This window comes from Danio rerio, chromosome 13 (assembly GCF_049306965.1).
Source record: "Danio rerio strain Tuebingen ecotype United States chromosome 13, GRCz12tu, whole genome shotgun sequence".
NCBI lineage: Eukaryota > Metazoa > Chordata > Actinopteri > Cypriniformes > Danionidae > Danio > Danio rerio.
The window spans coordinates 20708285-20734363 of record NC_133188.1 but is presented as its reverse complement, the minus strand read 5'-3'; the positions used below and the strand labels follow the sequence as shown (position 1 = coordinate 20734363).

Here is a 26079-nt window from a genome sequence, read left to right as displayed (position 1 = left end):
TAGTTTTATATAAGTTTAAATTGGTTACGTGGTGGACATTTCGCTCTTTCGCTGTCGTTAACATGCTTAAATACTTGTGCTATATGACAATATGAAAGATGTTTAAGTCATCATGTATGAGATTTAAGGGTTGGGACTCTGCTGAAGTCTGTTCTGAAATGAAAGTGTCTGACTTGACGTCATTCGCTATGGTTTTTAATGAAGCACGACTCGCATTGACAGGTGAAAATCTGATCTACCTGCTTACACTGCAGACACGAAGGCAATAATCCGATTCATATCAGATAAATTTCCACATATGAACAAGGCCTGAATCTGATTTGAGTAAATCTGTGTGCTGATTACATCACTGACAGCGTTTCAAGCTTTCAAGGGAGCATTTAAAAACATCGTCAATCAGCTGATGCGTCAGCGGATCAATCACTCATCTGCAAAGTTCAAGTGGATAATTACACCGAGAGTTACAAATTTTTGTAATTTAATCATTTTTTGAAATAACATATCTATAACAGCCTGACATTTTCTCAATATCTGTGTATTTCTTTCTAACATTGAAAAAATATTTTAACAAATTTGTTCATTTTAAAGAGAGATGCCTAAAGTAAGACTGCCCCAGCAGACACGGAGATTGACTGAGTGCATTAGTTTGTGGTAAAACCCAACAGTTTAACTCTAAAGGGACTTGTAAAATTAGTCTATTTAAAAAAACATAAATATTTTAATATTGTTCAAAAATCATGTTTCAGGACAGCTATATCAAGTTTTGTACTGTATGTTGTTAGCAAACTGTAAATTCAAAGTAAATAAAAAAAATACAGGAAAACAAAAGCAAAGCACACTTCTTTAAAAACTTAAATACTAGCATGTACAAATTTTTTTCAATGTATTAGCCAGCCAGAGGAAATAGAAGATGGGGAAACCCGATTGCACCTCCATATTATGCAAATATGCAGATATTTTAACAATAAACACACACCTTATGCTCTTGCTCTGCACATCTGTAGTTTGCTGATTAAATAAAAATTGAGTTGAAAATGGAGGAGCGGAAGTCTGCTGGGGCGATCATTTAGTAGTGTACGATCATGAGGTAATCACAAAAGTTTTAGGGAGGCTGAATAGAAATATTGGGGGGCTGAAGTAATGCCCATGCTGTTTTATAATTTTACCTGAACATTTCAAAGAGACATCATTCAGCTACGATGAAAAATCGAAATCGAAAAAATAGTAAAGGGGATGCTAATATACATAAATTGGGGGAATCTCATCAGAAAAAAAAAAAATGTATACCAAGGGTATACGCAATTATAGATCCTCAGAAGTTGCAATACCCAAACAGCTTGTGGAAAAAAGTAAGCATGCGGAGTATACAGGGTACGTGCGTATAGCCCCGACTACACCACTGATCTACAGTATTTCTCTGTTGCAATCGGGATATCACAATAATTACCCCAAAAAAAAAGCAGCACAATCAGATTGCTGTTGTGTTTGCAATAAGGAACAACACTAAACACATGCGGGCACTTCTCCTTTCCTTCTGCCAACACAACACACATTGCTTATATGCGAGTCCCATTTTACACTCAATACACTACATTTAGATGGTATACATACAGCACTACAACATACAAAAGAGACATCGACTTAGAATATCACTTACCAGTTTAATAAGGATTTGATCAGTTGTCGTTAGAAATGACGCTGTTTTAATCTTCTAAGGGCTTATTATGGGGTCCTGATTATGAATATTTAAAATTATGAATATTTTAAAATAGGCACTATCCTTATGAATAAACCAAATAAATTGCAATCTAAACCAAGTGTTCCCAAACTTTTCAGCCCACTACCCCCAAAATGACAATGCCAGTGACTTGCGAATATCCTCTGAGGTTGCGAATATCCTCTTTTCTCTACAGTAGGTTATGGATAAATTTAGTAATTCTTAGGATTTAATAAAAATAAATCGATTTTTGGAAATCACCAGGTAACACCTCTTCATTGTCACGCGACCCCTCGGGGAGTCCCAACCTTCACTTTGAGAACCACTGATTTAAACAATTACATTCTCCACTAAAAAGCCTCAAATGTACATCATGTTGTCCAACAATAGGAATATTTGTCAAACTGTAGTGTCCTCTGCTTGTTGCTGTATGTGGGTGCAGTGATGCACAAGGGTGAAGGGTTAAGAGGCTAGACCAGTACTGTTATTGCAGAATATCACACGACTATTAGCCAATCAGATTCAAGAACCAGACAGAACTGTTGTATAAAAGCAAATATTCAAGAGCAATATTGTCATACAGTCTGCCAAGACTTAATAATTTTACTGTCTGATCTGCAGCAGAACTTTATTTCAGTTATTCACTTAGTCGTTTTCCTTCGGCTTAGTCTCTATTTCAGAGGTCACCACACAGGAAACACAGAGAGAATATGTAAACTCCACACAGAAATGCCAACTCAAAACCCAGCTCAAACCAGCAACCCTCTTGCTGTGAGGTAACAGTAAACACTGAGCCACCGTCCCACTGTTTTCAGTTATTTAAAACATTAAAAGAGACCCTGTATTTGGATTTAATGTCTCTATGTTTATAAAATCACATTTGGAAATATAATTTGAAGCAGACACCAAGACTGAACATCTTGTCTTTGACATCTTGTAATGTGAATAAAGCACTGTTAGCCATCTAACCATAGAAGGAAAGTTCAATCTGTTATTGTAGTCAAATCTGTTATTAAACTGAAGCCCTCTGTATTTATAAGACCATCAAGATGAAGACAACAGACTATAATAATCAAGATGAAAAAGTGAGCTCTGGACTAATTACACATGAGCAGACTCTATGGAGCCCCAACACATACACTACACCTGACCTCCATCTGCCATGCGCATTGTCACCATTTGATAAGAGGGAGACAATATGCGGCAGAAACCTGACCTCACTGCCACTGGAGCATACTTGCCACTCAGATAATGCAGTTATCAGTTAGACATCAGGAAGAGGAAGTATGTCAACAGGGACCTCCACACTTTCCTCTGCAGGCCTGTTAATCTGCAGAGTTCACTGAAGAGCCTCTCATAGCTTCAGGGTGCGACAACAAGCCAATAGAGTGGAATGTAAATTATGCTGTCCTTGGTATGAATAGAAGTACACACTAGTATTTCACACCGACCCCTGGTGGAGGCAAGAGATGAGTGGATGTGCTTGGCAGCTGAAGGGTTTCGAGTCTGACACCAGATCTCCTGAGTGTGGCAACACAAGTCTCTCAGAGCAGGCCAGGGAAACGCTGTCACCTGATAGGCTTTAATCAACAAGGATACGTCTTCTCACAAACACACGTACAGAGACACACACATGGGATTCCAGAGTTTTAACCTTGTATGCGGGGTCACAGAGGTGCTGCTGGTATCATGCCACCTGCGTTGACCTTTAGCCTTCGTTTAGCCTCATTCGGTATACTGCCCTACAACGGCAAAGTGCAGTGGCTACATATTTGGTCAAAATTTAGTAGAGGCCTAAAATGGGCTCTGTCTTGTGACAAAGGCTCAATCCTAATTCTATTTTTGAAAGAAAAAGGCTTCAAAATTTACCCCTAAGAAATGAGACAGCATTGCAGCAGCTGTACACGTCATTATATGTCATGGCGATCTCTTGCTTTATATGAGATCAGACGATCGCGACTGCTGTAGTGATTCCAGTTGAGTTGTTTTTTGTGTTGTTATCTTAAGGAAATGACTAAAGGCATATATTATGCTATCATAACGATCTAATGTGGCAATAAGCTCATAACTGTACTGTATATTTACACAATGGCCATATTCATCTATGTAAACACACCAAAAACAACATTAACATCATAGCAAACTGTAAAAAGCTCATTCCCAGCCACTAGACTTTTCTGACAGGCTATTCTAGTGTCATCGAGTTTCAGAATGTTGTGGGTCTGCTATACAGGAGTTATTATCATGGATTATAAACAGCAAAATTTTACGTTTTTTATTTTATTTATTTTTTTTTTTGACTGTAAAACACAAATGTGGCTATGAATATATTAAAACATGTTTTTTTTTAAGTAAAAAATTTGTAATAATGACAAAAAATACAAATTTGTGGATCTCCCTACTTCCGGATGCTGCTATCCTGCCGTTGTGGCAGGTGTATTCTTGCAAATTTTCTTACCTCTTGGTTTCGAGTGTGGTCCTGAAAAATCTTTGTTCGAAGGGCTATCTAGCCCTTCCCCTTAGCCCTACGCCTTTAAGCTAAAGAGAACTGGGACACCCCTACCCCCTTCACAGCAATGCGCAAAATAAGGGGTAGGGGTAAGGGGAAGGGCTAAGGGGTAGAATTAGGATTGGGAAAGTCTCAGTTTTGTCTATTATGAAAACAAGACTGTCAGCATTGCAATAATTGCAAAGCCCAATTAAAAGTTAAGATTTTTGCTTTCACTCATCAGCAATGTTTAAAGGGGTGGTCCAGAGCGAATTTTTAAGGCTTGAAATTGTTTGTAATATGCAAAGCAATGTGTGCTCATGCTTCCTTTGTAAAAATTACATTATTTTTTTCATATATATTATAAAATTATATAAAGCTACTCAGCTAACATGAAAAAATGACTGTCATATTTCCTAGTTCCATAAAAGCGCGTCCTTAAAGGGCTCTGATTGCTCAGCTAACATGATGTGCTGAGATTTGCAGTTCAGCTCTACATCACCAGAAAGTGTAATGCCTTTACTAGCACGCACTTTGCTGTTGCATAAATACTGTCAGTCAGTGTAATTGTTAGCCATATATGTTTGAGCCTGAATCTGACATATAATGAAGAGGACACAGCTGAACCTCATAACTGCTCTCTAAAATTAAATATGACAATTGTCTTTCACATACTTTCCGGTTATAAGCATAATATGAAACATTCACATATCTTTTGTGAGTTTGTTTTTTGAGATGTAGAACGCAGGGAAAGTGGCTGCGTAGAGAGACACTGCAGTGCTGGGGTAGATTGTGGCTGTTTACAGCTGTTTGACTGATAAATATGAATTTGTAGCTAAATTGTTAACAGTGCCAAACAACATTTCCTATTGTTTACATCCTTGTTTAGATCCTTGCTACAACATATCATAACACTAACTTTGCATGTAATAGATAAATTTTAACAAATAAAAAACTTACAGGTTGTGGCTCACAATCCACAGATTCTGCTATCATAGTTGAGCTGCTCCTCCTTTGAGGAGTTTAAAGCTATCCTTTGTCAAATGCTAGCTATATATTTTTTTATCATTCTCTGGAAATTAAATTTTAAGCACTTCTGTCTTGTGTCGTGTCCTTTTGAAGCCTAAATACAGAAAGAGAAGAAGTTCTGTGGAAATAGCAGTGTTTAGACTGCATTTTAGCTTTCTCTGCTATAACATTACAGCGCATCTGGCCACACCCCTTCACTGCGCAGGGTGTATGCACGGAACCTGAAGGGTTTAAGATCTCATTAACCCGGATGTATTTCTTTGTAGTCTCCAAACTTTGTTTGCCGTATGCTTTGCTAGGCTAACTCTGTAAAAGCCAATGTCTCCCTTTGCATTGAACTTTGAGTGTCTTACATTTAGAAATGTTATGTTCACACAGCTACATTATCAACTAAAAATTGTAAATATGGTTTCATAGTGGACCACCCCTTTAGGCCTAAAGACTAAACAAAGTGCACAAATATGTGTTTACCAATGCACAAAACACAAGACGTAAATCCATCAAATCTTTTTTTCTTTTGAGGCATCGTAATAAAAGTTAGTCTATGGATGAGATTGAGGCTTGAATGCCTTGAGCTGCTGCAGTTACAGTAAAACACAACTCGATAGCACAAAACAAGCACACAGGAAATACAGATTAAATATGATTCGAAGGAGACAATATCACTTCGTTTTTCTTTCATGGCTTGACAAGTTTGACAAGTTTTTCCCACAAACCTGACCAGATGTTTCCGGCCTGTAGTGGAAAAGGTTTAACAGAAGGTTAAACAGAAGTGGAAAACCCTATGCAATAAATTCATGAGGATAAAGATTGAGTGTGGCTTCATATGTGCAACTAGTGAGTGTCACATGTGGGGGGGAATATTGGTTTATGTTCAATCCAATCTAACATCAGAGAATGATTTAGCATATTCACTCTGCTTATCGCTCTCTGACTTTGCATGGCATTAAATAAAAAACAGCAATAATGAAGCAATTTGAGAACAGTAAAGCCCAATAAATAAAGAGAACTCAAACCAACTGAGTACTGTAAAACCCAATAAGTTAAGGCCACTCAAACCATTTGAGGAAAACGATTGCACCAAACCATGCGATTTAAAAAAACTTTATAGAAGTACCATGAACAAATTCCATTTAAGTTAAAGTAATGAGGCATTTAATTAACTCATTAACCTCAACACTGAGTTCAAAACTCTTTTCAAATAAGTAGAATTAACGTTCAGTAAATTTTAAGTTAACTACACTCAAAACACTCTACACTCATTTATTTAATAAAGTGGACTGTTGGGTTTTACAGTGTATCAATGCTACTAGTAGAATAGTACCATGGTAGATACCCAGAGTGACGTTCGAAAATCCAAGTAATAGTCAAATAACTGAGAACAAAACAGTGAAGCAGTTCTTTCCACATCTATTATTTATCCAAATAATATATTTTTTTATGAGATGTCATAATTTTTCATTAGCAGAAGTTTTCACTCCAAATGCTTGAAATCACAAAACAATGGTTCTACCAAACATGGTTTAAATAACAGATGTATGACACAGTTCAGGATACAGTCAGACTAGCTAGATTTTTCATCACTGCATCATACTATGGTAGTTAAGCAGTATCTCATTGTTCTGGAAATATACCCCATAAACTAGCCAGAATCGAGCAGCAGAGACATACAGCCTATGTTCAGAAAGCGGAGACTTTAAAATAAAGCAGCTGACTCAAATAAAATAAAATAAAAACTTCTAGCCTGGTTGATGTAATTCATCAATGATGAATGAGTTGTGCCACTTCAGCATATAAAAATGGCTCTCCGCTCAGCTAATGTAACTGAGTGCAAGGTATAACCTAAACAGAAACCAGCAACTTGGCTTGTAGCAACGGATCATTACCAGACCCACCTAATTAATGATCTGAAGTCAAACACATTATTCATCAAGTAAATAATGCCTGGACGAATCCTTCCAACATCATTAATGAATTTTATACAGCAAAATAGTATAGAATCTGTTAAAAGACATTCATGAGTTTAGATGAGATCATGAACCACTTTGTTTCATCCAATTTCAACTTTGGTTGGTCATTTTACATGTTGGATCCTGCCTAAGTGGACTATATATGCTATTCAAAGTGGACCAGAATAACAGTCAAAGGTATGGCTTTGAGGTTAGGTGTGATTGTAATAAGCAGTTATCCATTAAGGGAGGAAATACAAATATGTAGTCATTCTGTTAAGACTCTAAATGGACAAGTAGAGGCATCCACCTGAGATTCCTGCTGAACACCTGCGCAAGCCTAGAAACATCACTGAAACAGCTTTGAGGTAAAATACCACATTAATGCATGCTGTACAAACATGACAAGATGAAACAGATGGTAATACTGTATATGCTGTATCACATTTTGCACGTGGCATTAAGTGAAGCACACTCTACAGGTCGGATGACTGTTCTCCTATGCATCATTAGCATCAGCGTTGAAGTCATGACCAGCTCATTTTGGCAGAGACAGAGACCAGGAGGAGGTTTCAGTTCAACTGACTGGAGTGTTATTATATATTGTGCGCCTAAATTATTTCAGTTAGGAGCACCGGTTAATTTAATTTTGAGGCCTGCTAATATAATGGTCTCAACTGCAACACTGCTAAGCCTGTAGCGGTGGCTAATTTACCTTCAGGACATCACTGGTTGAAGCTGCTCCTCCTGGAAAGATCTTCTCTATCTTCACCATTGGCTGCACCTTTGACTCAATCCCACCTGAGATGCTTATACCTGCACAAAGAACAACATAAATGATTTAACCATCCAAATGTTAACCGATCACTTTTAATGTCCTTAAAAGTAACAGGTACTTATTGCAATCCTAACTAAACATTTTTGGATGTCTGCAGATGATAAAGTTTAGATCTCTCCAATATTTGTTTTTTTAAGTCTGACAAAGTTTATGAGTTCGATTCTCAGTCCTATCAGCAATCTCTTCCATCATCTCTACCCACAGTGGAGGCACCTTTGAACAAATCACCTAACCTACAAGTGCTGCACACTGCTCCGGGTGTGTGTCCATAGTATGTAAGTGAATGTGTGTTCAATAATCACTGCTCCTAATGTGTGTGCACTAACTTGGATGGATTAAATGCAGATGACAAATTCTGAGAATGGGTTTTGTATAAATACTGTAGGCTTCAGTAACATTTTGAGTTAGAGGTTTAAAAAACCCCTAACCCTAAGAATTAAGCTTTGGCATGTAACTCATTGTTTATGTTTCTGACATGAAAGGGCCTTTGGAGGAGAGATTACTTATCTAAGTGATCAAACTTGTCCTTTTTGCTTTGTGAATAAGAAAAATCCCAATACAGAGGACAGGCCCAAACCAAAACTATGGATTAGAATATAATACAGATTGAGTTTATATGAAACCACCTAGCAACCTTCTAAAACAACCTATAAACCATGTACAAACATGAGAAACACATAGCAACCTGGCAACAAATCAAAACGCCCCAGCATTGAGATGACAACTTTTGCATGGAGAAGCTCAGCAAACAAACAGCTTAGGATGTTTGAAAAAAAAATTCAATATAAAGTCAAACACAATGGCTTCAAGTAACTCACCCAGGGACTGTTTAGTCTTTGAGATGGTTACCGTGGTTAGTACGTACTCCTGTTCTGTTCTGTCTTGGCTGTCCGAGTGTCCATTCACTGGTTCTTTCCAGTGCTGTTCTGGGCTGGGCGCAAACACCTGGGACAATGGTGTCCTGCTCCGGCGGTGTGCACTCATTACAGTATACTTTACCTCTTTACCATTCAGAGATTTGTCTGTTTTCATTCTATGTCCATTCCTATAGGGAGACCTTCCTCGTTCTGGGACAGAATCACCCCTGCTGGATAAAGAGTCATGGGGGAAACCATTGTCCCTTCTCAGGGGGGAACGTCCAGTGCGTTCTGTGCTGTAAGGGGACTCTGAGTGTGAAAAGCCGGACCGAGCAGGACTCAAAGAGCGATTACGGAGCGAGTCTGTGATGTAGGTGTCTACTGGTACATCCAAAAGAGGGGTGAAAGCTCGAGGAGGAGGAAGTCGTCCAGTCGGTAAACCTGCCAAACGCATTCGTTCCAAATCTTCAATGAGTTGTCGTTCCCTCTCCAGATCCTGCACCGGCTGAAGGTGAAATCCACCCCTGTAATCTTTGAGAGGATACAAGAGGATATTAAAACCATCTTGTTTGGATACATACATATGATTTTATTGCACATCTGTCTAGAATACTTGATTGTGATTGGTCAATTGCTGCATGATAATGATAAAGCTAAATAGCATATTGCTTGCTCAGTTTAGGTCTGGCTAATTATTAAAAGGCAGTTTTCATGTGCATTATATTTAGTATGTACACAGTAGTACCATATACAGTAAGAAATGTCATAGTACACCAACAAACTAGGCAAAACTACATAAAAAATTTCAATCAATTTAATCAGACAATATTGCAACTGATATATTCGTTCTGTTATAATGACAGCTGTTTAAGTCACTTCTTAGTGAACTACGGCTCTGTGTAATAAATGCTGCTACATCTGAAAAAGCACATGAAAATACCACAACTTCAGTCAAGTGTTTGAAATAAATCCAAATATAGATGAGTCCGTGCTTGTGTGATTATTTCCAGCATAAACACAATGTCATAAGACAATAATATTAGGTTAGATTTACAGTGCATCCAGAAAGTATTCATAGCTCTTCACTTTTTTCACATTTTTTTTGTTAAAGTCTTATTTCAAAATGTATTAAATGTATTAAATTAAAATAATTTTGTTTCTTATGGTCTGAGAGTCCTTTAGATGCCTTATGGCAAATTCCAGATGGGGAGTGGCTTTTGTATGAACTCTCTACCAAACAGGCCTGATTGGTGGATTGCTGCACAGATGGTTGTCCTTCTGTTAGGTTCTCCTCTCTCCACAGAAGAACGCTGGATCTCAAACAGAGTGACCATAGTGTTATTGATCACCTCCCTGACTAAGGCCCTTCTCCCCCGATCACTCAGCTTAGATGGCCGGCCACCTCTAGGAAGAGTCCTGGTGGTTCCAAACATCTTTTACTTACGGATGATGGAGGCCACTGTCCTCATTGGAACTTTCAGAGCAGAAGAATTTTTTTCTGTAACTTTCCCCAGCCTTGTGCCTCGAGACAATCCTGTCTCAGAGGTCTACAGACAATTCCTTTGTCTTCATGCTTGGTTTATCATTTGACATGCACTATCAACCCTGGGACCTTATATAGGCAGGTGTATGCCTTTTTTATGTTTAATCAACTGAATTTACCACAGATGAACTCCAATTAAGAGATGTTTCAGCAGCTTAATTAGAGTTCACCTGTGGTAAATGTTCCTGAGCTCAATTTAGAGTTTCACGACATAGGCTGTGAAGACTTGTGTACATGTGATTTTTAAGGTTTTTTATTTTTAATAAATTGGCAACAATTCGTCATTGCCACATCCACACAGTCTAACATTGGACATTGACATCAGCCTGATTTTGGGTTTTGACGTCAATCCCTTTTTCATATCCAAGCAAAATACAACGCCCACAATATTGGGGTATCACATCAATCTGAGATCATGTTGACGTCCTGTGTCTCCTGGGTTAGTCATGCTAAATCAATAAAGGCAGTTGAATCTTGTTTACAATAAAACCCAATGGGAATTACTTCTTCGTGGGTGTTTGGATTTTCTATGCGAGAGCACCCTCTGGCTTTCAAGATACTACTGATGACAAACATCACTGAGAATTTGGGTCTGATAATCGCAGCTTTGCTTAATCACATCTGCTTTCTTTGTAGAAGCTTTACAATCAGTGAGTTAATCAAATATTTTGACCCAAATCATTATTTTGCATGAGATCCCTATGTATGTGGTAAGTAGCTGTGTAATAAACAGGATCATGTACATCTAACTGACTGTTATTACAAAATAAAACCCCTGAGGGTGATCAAGACCTCTCTGCATCATGTTGAATTCATTTTTATCTCCTTAAATCAGTACAGATGTTACCAAACCTTACACACACTTTCTCTTTCATCCAGAAATGTGATTGACAATCATGCATTCATATGCACTGAGTCAGCAGCGGTGTGGCATTGCATACATGCACATCTCACTCAGATTTCAGGGGCCTCTAGCGCAGAGAGTTTTAAATTACTCCTCTGTAGACACTACAAAGGAGCTGCATTAAGCCTCAGACCTGTGTGGGTGGATGCTTGAAGGTTAAACAATGCAGACGCCTTTCTTGCATTTCAGAAACGACTTCCATTCAAAAGTCAGACGCACATGTAGACCAGTACTGTGGACAATGACATCGGGTACTGTGCGCTCCAGGGTTAGAGGTCAGGAGGTCATGCGGTGTCAGCAGGCAGGCTATTTGGCAATAAGAGACAGATTATCTTATTTTGGCAGTGATGCATGTTTGTCTATAATGCAAATTATGCATTTGTGGCCCCAAATGGCAGCTTACAATGGTCAAATGTTCTCATTGTCAAAAAGTGATGAGAAAATGAGAGGACTGTGTATGTGTGTGTGTATGTGTGTAGTGGGAGGGGGGGTCTGGATTAAATATCAGCAACAGGATATTTGTAGTTTATGTATGTGTGTAAGTGTACAGACAATCATTCAGGATATGAGATGGCTGGTGCAGAAGACTGTTTGCATCTTCTGGTTATATAATATCCAACAAGGATCAGTAAGAGGGCATGGCACAGCACAAGAGAAATGAAAGAATGAAAAACTCCCGTTCAGAGCAGCAGGAAAGTTACCTGGGATGGGTGTTATTAGATGGCGACGGGGTGTTCCTCCATGTCGAGGAGAACGAAGGACAGGAGACCTCACTGGAGAACCAAAAAACACTCCATAAATATTTCACATTTACCACACTATATTACTCACAGTTATTTTTATAACTTTACAAAAATTGTATATGTCAACCTATAGATTTTTTACAAAGCACAGTTTATTAAAAACTTTTTATTATTACAGTCTACACCTACCCCAATTCTAAACCCAACTGTCAGTTATTAACATCTACACCTACCCCAATCCTAAACACAGCTGTCAGTCATTAAACAACTACACCTAAAACAATCCTAAACCCAACCGTCACAGTTATTAGCATCTAAAACTACCCCAATCCGAAACCAACTGTCACAGTTATTACCGTCTACACCTACCACAACCCTAAACCCAACAGTCACAGTTATTAACGTCTACACCTACCCCAATTCTTAACCCAACTGTCAGTTATTAACATCTACACCTACCACAACCCTAAACCCAACTGTCACAGTTATTACCGTCTACACCTACCACAACCCTAAACCCAACCGTCACAGTTATTATCGTCTACACCTACCACAACCCTAAACCCAACCGTCACAGTTATTATCGTCTACACCTACCACAACCCTAAACCCAACCGTCACAGTTATTACTGTCTATACCTACCCTGCCCATCCCTACTTAAAAACTTGCAATTCTGACTTTATACCTCGAAATTCTGATATAATAACTAACTTGGAATTCTGACTTAACAACTCAGAATTCTAAGTTAACTCGCAATTCTGACTTAATAACTCGCAATTCTGACTTCATAACTCTTAATTTTGACTTTTTAACTCAGAATTCTGACTTTATAACTCACAATTCAGAACTGTGACTTTATAACTCAGAATTCTGACATAACTCGCAATTCTGACTTCATAACTCAGAATTCTGACTTAATAATTCGCAATTCCGACTTCAAAGGCGAGAACGGGCTACCATAGGTATATGTACATTTCTGACTGACATTTCTGTATAGTTCCTACTTTATTGCAGCAACTAAAATAAAAAAGTTATTTTTTCAAAGAAAACATTTTCTTACCAGACCGGCTTTTTAGTATGTCATAGGCTTCAAGCTCAAAGGGCAAGACCATACTGTCAAAACGGCCCAGATCTGTGGCAGGAATGATCATTCTACAAAACAGTGCGTTAGAATGGATAGTGTAAACATATGCAGGATTTATATAAATAAAGTATTGTACAGGGTGACATTGTTCCACTGCTCACCTGACCTCCCTCAGCAACAGAAGCTTCTCAGGCTTGTCCAAGATGGCCAGCAGGGGGCGCACTAGATCCTCAACCACACGATCGACCAGAAACTGAAGAACAGGTAGAGGACATGCCCTAGTTTATAGTGTAAACTTTTGGAGTCAGTGATCTAGGAGTGTTTTCAAAGCTGTAGATCATTTGTTTATATCTAAAACAGGCACTGGTTAAATTAGTTAAAGTTCTTTGGATTGGTTGATTAGACGGGGCAACATTTTATAGTAAACCAAAATGCTTGTCAGTTCCAAAATACATGTGAGTGAAACACGAGACTCTTCTTATTGGTCAGAGTCCACTTGTTTATATTTTTGTGATTGTACTCAAAGTGATATAAAAAAAAGATGGGTTGAGAAATCAGCTCTGTCTTCATTCGCATTCTTTCTAATAAATTATGTAGATTATTAATTAGAGTGGAAATTGAGGCTTTGTTGGATTGCATTCTTGTATTGCACCTGAAGAAGAGCGATTGCACAATCGTTTAGGATGAAGTAACACCAAGAGAAACAGACATTGCTGCTTTCTATGTAACGCATTTCTTATTATGACTTATGATTAAGCTTGGTTCTTTGAGTCAAATTGGTAATTGATCACAAACAAAATCCTTCATTTTTTATTTTTTTTTTGTCAGGTCAAGACAGCTCAATGAGGTCATTAATGGCACATTTTTTTGATGCAGAATTACTATGTTCAAATATGCCTAAACCATGGTTGTTAAAATTGTACTAAACCTGAACCTGCTAACTGAGGTCTTTAGACTCACTATGTCCAAAGGTCTAAGTGAGTAGCTAGTATATTTAAACATATGTCATGACCATTAGAATGTGCTAAACAGTATGAATATGTGTAGTAAATTTGGAGGTGCTACAGTATATCTGGCATGTTGTCATTATCATATGACCTGCCAGCATCAGTTGCGTTGCTTCACTTCTATTCATAAACTGCACCCTTAAAGGGTTAATTCACCCAAAAATGAAAATTACTGTATGTTATGAATTACTGAAGCAAGCTTATGTCATTCCAAACCCTTCATACCTTCATTCATCTTTACAAATTAAGATATTTTATATAAAATATAAGGTATTCCTAAACCCCTGTAAAATGCAGCAAACTTTTCAGACTCATTTAAAGTCCAGAACGGTATTAAAACATCCTCAAAACAGACAATATGGATAAATGACAAAATATCGCCAAGCTACCAGAATATTTTTGTGCCCACATAAAAAAAAAAAAAAAACTTTATTCAACAGTTTCTTCTCCTCAGTGTCAGTATAGGGCACACTTTCATGAGCACTGTGTAGTGATGTATAAACATCTAACCCCATTTATGGTCTTAAGGTGAACAAAGGTCTTCAGGGGTTTTAAATGACATGAGGGTAAGTAATTAATGACATAACTTTCATTTGGTTGTACTAACACTTTAAAGAATAGTAAAGTGTCCACTTTAGAATCTCTAAAGAAGTAATAGGACATCCGGGTATTTCAGATCTATTGATTTAAAAATACAATAGGCCCTGTTATACACCCCGTGCAATGCGGCGCAAGGCACGACACAGTTGTTGTTTGCTAGTTTCAGCTGGATGCAAGTGTCGTTTTGATATTTTGCACAACGCTGTTTAAATCGCGAATGCATTTGCGCTCATATGTGCGCCCATAGGCTTTCTGGTCTTAAAAAGGAGGTGTGTTAAGGCTCATTGCTGGCGCTTTGCTAATTTGAGGAACTAAAATAGACTGCATAATAGACCAGCTGAGAGGAGGTCTAAAGTCCAGCGCAGAGTGCGTTAGATGTGCACCTCCTACAGCAATACACAAATATCTTTACAAATTAAAAAGAATAAAAGGAATTAAGTACTACAAAAATTATTTTTTTCTACATAAATATAAAAACCACTGCCTGCATGCCTTCTTCATCTCAGGGGGCTTTTTCAGTTTATTCATGACAATTTGCTTTTGTATAATGTATTATTAGTAGTAGTAGTATTTATTATATGCATATTTATTTGCCCACCTGTGGGGTTTTGGACCATAAGGGGCATAGCATGTGTATTTGGATATAACTATTTTTTTAACACACTTTGTTATTACTGTTCATTTATTCATTTGCTGGAAATTAGAACTGAATATAGAAATAGTTTTGAAGCAAATATTTGCACCTAACAAACAAAAATAATTATGTAGGCTATAGAATGTCTGTGTGTACAACACGTTTCCTTATATACGAAAGACAGTAAAAGTGTAAGTAAAGAATGAGGAGGCCCATTCTCTCATTCTCACACTGCAGATGCTGTTTAACTGTTCTCGGTAGTGGAGCGCTCAGTTTTTCCTCCTACAACGTTGCCATGTAAATAGCAAATGCGCTATGTTGCAACACAACTGACTCATAAAGGGAATGGGAGATAAGACTCTGATTGGTTTATTCTCAAAACACATAACTCATTAAGAAAATAAGCACAACCTTGTTGTACCATAGCAAAAGTGGATTCTGACACAAGCCCTTTTGTGCCCTGCGCTTTGGACTTTGTGCCTAGATCGTCAAAATAGAGCCCTATGACTTCAGATGTACTTCTTGGCTTACACACAGTTTTACATGCTCTATTGTAGACCTGTACAATAAATCACATTGCATATTGTTATGCACATTTGTCAATAAAGCGGGTTGTGTAATAAGCAGTAATTCACCAACATGTAAATTCAGATTAAGCAGCATTTACACGAAGCCAGAATTCACTTACAAGCTACGAAAACATATCATGTGATATAATCGTGTGATATTCAAAGCACAGGTAATGATTCTGCGATATTGACAGCTGTTTGTGTAACTTCTTAGTTAACTATGGCACTTTGTAGTAAAAGCTGCTATTCCCCTTCAGATGGGGAACTTCAATGCTATCAGTGGATTTAATTTATTAATCCACGAATGGGGATTTCGTTTCAGAAAGCCAATCGTCTGAAAGAGTATACAACGGGCCAATGTAATACCAATGAATTGGCAGTGTAAGCTTGCGCACGTGTGCGTTAATGCCAATTATCTCTGCATATAAGCACAGCTGAAGCAAGTAAACGCCATTCTTTTCGCTTCAGAGACTATTACAGCCTTCTGAGAGAGTCGATGAGGGTTCCTCCTGCTGTGATCTAGCGATTTCGAGCAAACGAGAGCATTCTCCCGGTCCAGAGTGGGTACACGCAGCGGCAGACGGTCGAGCTGGGTTTCTCCCTTGCCTGGCGTTCTTTGGGTCCGGTCCTCCAGAGGGGTGCGTATAAAGTTGCAACTTCACAAAAAGAGCAACACAGTCGTGCAGCACGTCCTTTTCAGGATGGCGCTCCGACCGTGCGTTTCTGGATGCAGTGGTTTCCTGTCTTCCGATGATGGGCACGGGCTCTGCGTTGCATGCCTGGGGGTCCAGCATGTTAATGCGCTGCTCGCGGGCAGTTCATGTCGTTAATGCGATGCCGTGACTGTTGCGCAGTTAAGATCGCGGCTAGCCTTTGCAAAAGGGCAAACCACCCCAGCTGTCCCCTGCACTGCAGCGGGCACTCGGGCAGATCTGAGGGTTTCAGCGAGAGATAATCCGTTGCCCACGGGCCCGCGGACCTCCCGCTCCTCCAAACGCTTCATCCAAGCTTCGGGCGGGGGAAGCGATCCGTCTAACCATATGGTAGCCCCTACGCTCGATGACACCGGAGACCAGACGTCCACCGCGGCATCGGAGGGTGGGCTTTCAGTGTCCGATGATGATCCAGACCCGCTCACCCCCTCCGGGCAGGTGAGCGCTGTCAAGACGGATCCTGACACAGACATGTTAGCCGTGCTTTCCCGGGCTGCTTCGGCCGTGGGTTGGAGATGGTTTATCCCCCAGCTCTGCGGCCAGACCGACTAGAAGGGTGCTACGTAGAGGACCAGAGGGCGAAGCCTTCGAAGCCTCTCGTCCCGTTCTTCTCGGTGGTGCACAGTAGGCTCACGCAGTCTTAAAGGGCACTTTTTTCTGCCCGTGCTGCGTGTCCCTCCGCCCTTACCACTCTTGACGGTGGAGCGGCCAGGGGGTATGTGGCGATTCCTCAGATTGAGCGCGCGATTGCGGTCAATCTTTGTCCGTGTGGCGCCTCTTTTTAGCAGGGTCCACCTCGTCTCCCGTCCAAAGCCTGTAAGTTATCTGACTCCCTCGGAGCTATAGAGCTTACATGTCTGCGGGCCAGGCTACTTCCGCCTTGCACGCGATGGCCACCTACCACCGCTACCAAGCGCAGGCGCTGGCCGAGCTGCACTAGGGTGGTTCCAACCCAGGCTTGTGAGCTTCGCACCGCATCCGACTATGCTCTTCGGACCACTAAGTCCGCTGCGTGTGCGTTGGGGAGGACAATGTCACCTCTAGGAGCGCCACCTCTAGCTAAACTTGGCTGATATGCGCGAAGTCGACAAAGTCCGTTTTCTTGACTCCCCCATATCCCAAGCTGGCCTGTTCGGTGACACCGTCTGTGAATTCACCCAGGAATTCAAGGCGGTGAGAGAGCAGTCTGAGGCAATGGGTAATATCATCTATCATCTTAGCGCTGCTAAGTCTGGTAACGACCGCAAAGCAATTGTAGGTTTGAGTCCTTTAGCGAGAGCTCGGCCTGCCTGGTTAGCCCGGCCAGCCCTTCGCGGTGGCTCATACGCACAATCAGAGTCGGCTATGCAATTCAGTTCGCGAAACGGCCCCCCAAGTTCACGGGTGTGTATTCACCAGGTTCAGCCCCCTGTCCGCCCCTGTCTTGCGAGAGGAGATTGCTGTCCTCCTGGCGAAGGATGCAATTGAGCCGGTCCCTCCAGCCGAGATGGAGAGCGGGTTTTACAGCCCGCACTTCATCGTGCCCAAAAAGAGCGGTGGGTCACGGCCAATCCTAGATCTGCGCGTTTTGAACCGCTGTCTGCACAAGCTGCCATTTAGAATGCCCACGCAGAAACGCATCCTCCGGTGCGTTCGTCCTCTGGATTGGCTTGCAGCAATAGACCTGAAGGACGCGTATTCCCATATACCCATTCTTCATCGCCACCGTCAGTTTCTGCGGTTTGCGCTTGAAGGCTGAGCGTGGCAATACAAAGTCCTCCCCTTCGGGCTCTCTCTGTCTCCACGGGTCCTCACAAAGCTCGCGGAGGGTGCCTTAGCGCCCCTTCGGCTCGTGGGCATCCGCATACTCAATAATCTGGACGACTGGCTGATTTTAGCCCACTCTCGGAGCAATTAATTATGCACAGAGACAAGGTGCTCCGGCACCTCCACCTGTTGGGGTTTCAGGTCAACCGAGAAAAGAGCAAACTCTCCCCCGTGCAGAGGATCTCTTTTCTCGGGCTGGAGCTGGACTCGGTCACCATGGCAGCGCGCCTCTGCGAGACACAGAGTCTCTGCTACTACGCTGTGTCGTTGCGCCCTTAGCCCTTGGAACGACCCCTCGTTCCTACAGGCCAGAGTGCCTCTAGGACAGGCGTCCAGTCATGTTGTTGTTTCAACAGATGCTTCTAGCACGGACTGGGGGGCTGTGCGGGCCTGTGGAAAGGAACCCAGTTGCATTGGCATATCAATCGCCTGGAGCTGTTGGCAATGTTCCTCGCTCTCCACCGTTTTTTCCGTTGCTGGAGCAGCAACACGTGCTGGTCAGGACAGACAGCACGGCGGCGGTGGCGTATATCAACCGCATGGGGGGGGTATTCGCTCTCGCCGCATGTCTCAGCTTGCCTGCCGTCTGCTACTCTGGAGTCATCCGCGGCTGAAATCGATGCACGCCATTCACATTTCAGGCAAGCTCAACCGTGCAGCCGATGCGCTCTCACCGCAGCCTTTATGTCCTGAGAATGGAGACTCCACCCCAAGTCTGTTCAACTGATATGGGCGTGATTCGGGGAAGCTCAGATCATTCTTTTTGCTTCCCCCGAGATCGCTCATTGCCAGTTGTTCTTTTCCCTGACTGAGGTCTCTCCTGGCACGGATGCACTGGCTCACAGCTGGCCTCGGGGCATGCGCAAATACGCATTTCCCCGAGTGAGCCTGCTCGCGCAGTTACTGTGCAAGGTCAGGAAGGACGAGGAACAGGTTGCTGGTTGCGCCCCTCTGGCCCAACCGGACCTGGATGTCAGAGCTCTCCCTCCTCGCGATGGCCCTCCCCTGGCAGATCCCTTTGAGAGAGCACCTACTCTCTCAGGGACAGGGCACCATCTGGCACCCTCGCCCCGATCTTTGGAACCTCCACGGGTGGTCCTTAGACGCGAGGAAGACTTAGGTAACCTACCGATTGTGGTGGTTAAAACCGTCACTCGAGCTAGGGCCCCCTCCTCCAGCGCGCCTATGCCCTGAAATGGAGTCTATTTACTGAATGGTGCGTCTCTCGCAGAGAAGACCCCTGAAATTTGCCAGATCAGTGTTGTGCTTTCTTATGCCAAAAGAAGCTGGAGAGCAGGCTGTCGCCTCTCATGGCGCGGTGGCTGGCAACACTGTGGGAATGCATAACCTCATCATCCGGTTCCTCAGAGGAATTAATCCAACTCGCCCTCTCTCATGCCCTCTTGGGATCTCACCCTTGTTCTCACGAGCTTGCGCACAGATCCCTTTGAGCCACTCGAATCAGTATCTTTAAGATTTCTGTCCCTGAAGACAGCTCTGCTGGTCGCGTTAGCCTTCATAAAGAGGGTCGGGGACCTGGAGGCATTTTCGGTCAGTGAGTCGTGCCTGGAGTTCGGGCTGGATTACTCTCACGTTATCCTGAGACCCCGCCTGGGTTATGTGCCCAAGGTTCCAACCACTCCCTTTAGAGACCAGGTAGTAAACCTGCAAGCGCTGCCCCCGGAGGAGGCAGACCCAGCCCTTTCCTTACTGTCCAGTTCGCGCTCTGCGCATCTATGTGGACCGTACTCAGTACTTTAGGTCATCTGAGCAGCTCTTTGTCTGTTATGGCAGTCGGCAGCAGGGAAGTGTCGTATCGAAGCAAAGATTATCCCACTGGATTGTGGATGCCATTTCACTCGCTTATTCGAGCAGAGGTGAGCCGTGTCCCCCGGGAGTGCGTGCACACTCCACTCGGAGCGTTGCATCCTCTTGGGCGCATGCACGCGGTGCCTCTCTAACAGACATCTCTAGAGCTGCGGGCTGGGCGACACCCAACACATTAGCTAGGTTTTACAATCTGCGAGTGGAGTGGAGTGGAGTGGAGTGGTTTCCTCAAGGGTATTAGGTAACCCTTTGGTGATTGAGGAAACAACTCAGTAGGGTGTTGAAACACGCTTGCGGTGCCATTTCCCCTAACACGGAGATATGTGCGCCTTTTATCTGTCAGTAAAGTTCCCCGTCAGGTGAGCCCTGCAGATTCCTCCGTGGCTCCCAGCACTGACTCAGCGGAGGAGTCACGTGCTGGACCCCTACATTGTAGGCCTGCCCGCTGATCAGCCCGCGTTTTGGGTATAGGTGCCTGCTACACGTGATCCCCACTAGGTGATCCCATATGCCTATTCCGCCACGGTTCAGTCCGTGCCTCCCATGATGTGGGTGCGTCACGCTTGCTTGACTATCCTCTCATCAGAGGCGTTGGTAAGGTGCAGTCATTATGGCGTTTTCCATAGTTCTCCTTCGGGGGGAACTTCAGCACTATAAGTGGATTTGATTTGTAAAATCCACGCATTGGGAGGATTCGGATCAGAAGCCGCTTGTCTGGAGAGTATTGAACGGGCCAATGAATGAAATTAATTGGCAGCGTAAGCTTGCGCAGGTGTGCGACATCTGCAATTATCTCAGCATATAAGCACACCTGAAGCCAGCAGACGCCATCCTTTTCGCTTCAGATCCTTTCTGAGTGAGTCGATGAGGGTTCCTCTTGCTGATCAGCACTTCAGAGCGAACGAGTGTGTCTCCCGGTCCAGAGTGGGTCTTCGCGGTGGCAGACGGTCGAGCTGGGTTACTCCCTTGCCTGCGGTTCTTTGGGTCCGGTCCTCCAGAGCGGTGCGTATAGTTGCAACTTTCCTTAAAGAGCAACACAGTCGTGCAGCACGTCCTTTTCAGGATGGCGCTCCGACTGTGCGTTTCTGGATGCGGGGGTTTCCTGGCTCCGGATGATGGACACGATCACTGCATTGCATGTTTGGGGGTCCAGCATGTTAATGCGGTGCTCGCGGGCGGTTCATGTCGTCATTGCGATGCCATGACCGTTGCACAGCTAAGATCGCAGCTAACTTTCGCAAGAGAGCGAGCCACCCCAGTTGCCTCCTGTTCTAAAAAAGCAGCGGGCGCTCGGGCAGATCTGAGGGTTTCAGCGGGAGATAATCCGCCGCCCACGGGCTAGCGGACCTCTCGCTCCTCACGGCGCTCCATCCAAGCTTCGGGTGGTGAGAGTGATCCGTCTAACCAGATGGTAGCTCTCACACTCGCTGACACCGGAGATCAGATGTCCTCCGCGGCATCGGAGGGTGGGCTTTCACTGTCCGACGAAGATCCGGACCCGCTCGCCCCCTCCGGGCAGGTGAGCGCTGTCAAATCGGATCCTGAAGCGGACATGTTAGCCGTGCTTTCCCGGGCTGCTTCGGCCGTGGGGTTAGAGATGGTTTATCCCCCAGCTCCGCGGCCGGACCGACTAGATGGGTGCTACGTAGAGGACCAGAAGGCGAAGCCTTCGAAGCCTCTCGTCCCCTTCTTCCCGGAAGTGCACAGTAGGCTCACGCAGTCTTGGAGGGCACCTTTCTCTGCCCGTGCTGCGTGTGCCTCTGCCCTCACCGCCCTTGACGGCGGAGCTGCCAGGGGGTATGAGGCGATCCCGTCAGTGGAGCGCGCTATCGCGGTCAATCTTTGTCCGCGCGGCGCCTCTACGTGGCGGGGTTTGCCCCGCCTCCCGTCCAAAGCCTGTAGGTTGTCTGCCTCCCTCGGAGCCAGAGCTTATAAGGCTGCGGGCCAGGCTGCTTCTGCTTTGCACGCGATGGCCACCTACCAGCGCTACCAAGCGCAGGCGCTGGCCGAGCTGCACGAGGGCGGGTCCAACCCAAGCTTATTACATGAGCTGCGCACCGCGACCGACTATGCTCTTCGGACTACTAAGTCCGCCGCGTGTGCGCTGGGGAGGACGATGTCCACACTTGTGGTTCAGGAACGCCACCTCTGGCTAAACCTGGCCGATATGCGCGACGTTGACAAAGTTCGCTTTCTTGACTCGCCCATATCCCAGGCTGGCCTGTTCGGCGACACCGTCGGTGAATTCACCCAGGAATTCAAGGCGGTGAAAGAGCAGTCGGATGCGATGGGCAATGTCATCTATCGGCGTGGCCGTAAGCCCGCTCCGCCCGCCGAGCCATCCACTTCCGCTGTTCCTCGCCGAGGGCGCCCGCCAACGAGTGCTGCCCCGCCCCCGCCTGAGCCTCCGGCCAAGCGGGCGCGGCGTTCACCTCGAAAGCAGGCAGCCCCTCCTGCCCAGGGCGCCGTTAAGTCCGGTAAACGGACCGCGAAGCGTCCCTGAGACAGGCCATCCGGAGAAGAGGAAACTTGCTCTTTCCCCGCTGGAGGGCGGGGCCCCGATAACAACGGTACTTTTCAGTGCCACCAAAACATCAGTAAAAGAGCACTTTTTCCCTTCCCCGGATGTGACTGCACGAGTTCTGCCAGTCCGGGACGCGCTGCCTTCCGGCTCGCAGACTCTACGTGCTTCGCCAGTGGCTCACGAGCGCTGGGGGGACGGTCTCCCTTCCCTCAGCCCTCCAGCCCCCTCTCCGGAGTCAGGGTGCGGAGCCAGAGCGAATCGCTCTCCTCCAGCTCTTCCGCGGGACCCTCGTGCTTCCCGGATCAGCACACCCACTCCGCGCTGCCCCACCGCTGGTACGTCAGCGATTGTAGCGATGACTCCATTAGCGAGGGCTCTGCCTGCCTGGTTAGCGCGGGCCAGCCCCTCGCGGTGGCTCATACGCACAATCAGACTCGGTTACGCGATTCAGTTCGCGAAACGGCCCCCCAAGTTTACGGGCGTGTATTTCTCCAGGGTCAACCCCCTGTCCGCCCCTGTCTTGCGAGAGGAGATTGCTGCCCTCCTGGCGAAGGGTGCAATCGAGCCGGTTCCTCCAGCCGAGATGGAGAGTGGGTTTTACAGCCCATACTTCATCGTACCCAAAAAGAGCGGTGGGTCACGGCCAATCCTAGATCTGCACGTTTTGAACCGCTGTCTGCACAGGCTGCCGTTCAGAATGCTCACGCAGAAGCGCATTCTCCAATGCGTTCGTCCTCGGGATTGGTTTGCAGCCATAGACCTGAAGGACGCGTATTTCCATGTCTCCATTCTTCCACGCCACCGCCAATTTCTGCGGTTTGCGTTCGAGGGTCGAGCGTGGCAGTACAAGGTCCTCCCCTTCGGGCTCTCTCTGTCTCTGCGGGTCTTCACCAAACTCGCGGAGGGTGCCCTAGCGCCCCTTCGGCTCGCGGGCATTCGCATACTCAATTATCTCGACGACTGGCTGATTTTAGCCCACTCGCGGGAGCAATTGATTATGCACAGGGACAAGGTGCTTCGGCATCTCCGCCTATCGGGGCTTCATGTCAACCGAGAAAAGAGCAAACTCGCCCCCGTGCAGAGGATTTCTTTTCTCGGGATGGAGCTGGACTCGATCACCATGGTAGCGCACCTCTCCGAGGAACGCGCTCGCCTGTTGCTGAACTGTCTGAGGGAGCTCGACAGCAAACTAGTGGTCCCACTGAAGTTCTTTCAGAGGCTCCTGGGGCATATGGCATCCGCAGCCGCCGTCACGCCGCTCGGGTTGCTCCATATGAGACCACTTCAGCACTGGCTTCACGATCGGGTCCCCAGACGCGCATGGCACGCGGGCACACACCGGGTCTCGGTTACTGCGCTGTGTCGCCGCGCCCTCAGCCCTTGGAACGACCCCTCGTTCCTACAGGCCGGTGTGCCTCTAGGACAGGCGTCCAGCCATGTTGTTGTTTCAACAGACGCTTCCAACACGGGTTGGGGGGCCGTGTGTCGCGGGCATGCGGCTGCGGGCCTCTGGAAGGGTGCCCAGCTGCATTGGCATATCAATCGCCTAGAGCTGTTGGCAGTGTTCCTCGCTCTCCACCGCTTTTTACCGGTGCTGGAGCGGCAACACGTGCTGGTCAGGACGGACAGTACGGCGGCGGCGGCGTATATCAACCGCATGGGGGGTATGCGCTCTCGCCGCATGTCTCAGCTCGCCCGCCGTCTGCTCCTCTGGAGTCACCCGCGGCTGAAATCGCTGCGCGCCATTCACGTCCCAGGCACGCTCAATCGTGCAGCCGATGCGCTCTCACGACAGCTGTTACGCCCTGGAGAATGGAGACTCCACCCCGAGTCTGTTCAGCTGATATGGGCGCGATTCGGGGAGGCCCAGATCGATCTGTTTGCTTCCCCCGAGAACGCTCACTGCCAGTTGTTTTTTTCCCTGACCGAGGGCTCTCTCGGCACGGATGCACTGGCCCACAGCTGGCCTCGGGGCATGCGCAAGTATGCGTTTCCCCCAGTGAGCCTGCTCGCGCAGTTTCTGTGCAAGGTCAGGGAGGACGAGGAACAGGTTCTGCTAGTTGCGCCCCTTTGGCCCAACCGGACCTGGATATCAGAGCTCTCACTCCTCGCGACGGCCCTCCCCTGGCGGATCCCTTTGAGAGAGGACCTACTCTCTCAGGGACAGGGCACCATCTGGCACCCTCGCCCCGATCTTTGGAACCTCCACGTGTGGTCCCTAGACGCGAGGAAGACTTAGGTAACCTACCGACTGCGGTGGTTAATACCATCACTCAGGCTAGAGCCCCCTCCACGAGGCGCGCCTAGGCCCTGAAGTGGAGTCTATTCACTGAATGGTGCGTCTCTCGCAGAGAAGACCCCCGAAATTGCCAGATTAGTGTTGTGCTCTCTTTCCTTCAAGAGAAGTTGGACAGCAGGCTGTCGCCCTCCACTCTCAAGGTTTACGTGGCCGCCATCTCCGCTTATCATAGCGCGGTAGCTGGCGGCACCGTGGGAAAGCATAACCTGGTCATCCAGTTCCTTAGGGATGCTAGGCGAATTAATCCATCTCGCCCCCCTCTCATGCCCTCTTGGGATCTCGCCCTCGTTCTCACGAGTCTGCGATCCGATCCCTTTGAGCCACTCGAATCAGTATCTCTAAGATTTCTGTCCCTGAAGACAGCTCTGCTGGTTGCGTTGGCCTCCATCAAGAGGGTCGGGGACCTGGAGGCATTTTCGGTCAGTGACTCGTGCCTGGAATTTGGGCCGGATTACTCTCACGTCATCCTGAGACCCCGCCCCGGTTATGTGCCCAAGGTTCCTACCACCCCCTTTAGAGATCAGGTAGTGAACCTGCAAGCGCTGCCCCCGGAGGAGGCAGACCCAGCCCTTTCTTTACTTTGTCCAGTTCGCGCTCTGCGCATTTATGTGGACCGTACTCAGAATTTTAGATCATCTGAGCAGCTCTTTGTCTGTTATGGCGGTCGGCAGCAGGGAAGTGCCGTATCAAAACAAAGATTATCCCACTGGATTGTGGATGCCATTTCACTCGCTTATTCGAGTCGAGGTCAGCCGTGTCCCCCGGGAGTTCGTGCACACTCCACTCGGAGCGTTGCATCCTCTTGGGCGCGTGCACGCGGCGCCTCTCTAACAGACATCTGTAGAGCTGCGGGCTGGGCGACACCCAACACATTTGCAAGGTTTTACAATCTGCGAGTGGAGCCGGTTTCCTCAAGGGTATTAGGTAACCCTTTGGTGATTGAGGAG

General features: G+C 45.4%; 1 protein-coding gene across 4 annotated transcripts in view; it reads right to left on the bottom strand.

Annotated features, from left to right (window-relative positions):
• Positions 1–26079, bottom strand: part of pdzd7a (PDZ domain containing 7a) — a 95595-nt gene that overhangs the window by 15795 nt on the left and 53721 nt on the right. For 3 of the 4 annotated variants that reach the window (XM_009307223.5, XM_073919182.1, NM_001190757.1), the window contains 5 exon segments: positions 13315–13406; positions 13130–13221; positions 12027–12098; positions 8840–9409; positions 7899–7999 (listed from right to left, as the gene is read on the bottom strand). In XM_009307223.5, coding sequence (XP_009305498.2) covers positions 7899–7999; positions 8840–9409; positions 12027–12098; positions 13130–13221; positions 13315–13406 — 927 coding nt within the window. 4 annotated transcript variants of the gene reach the window in all.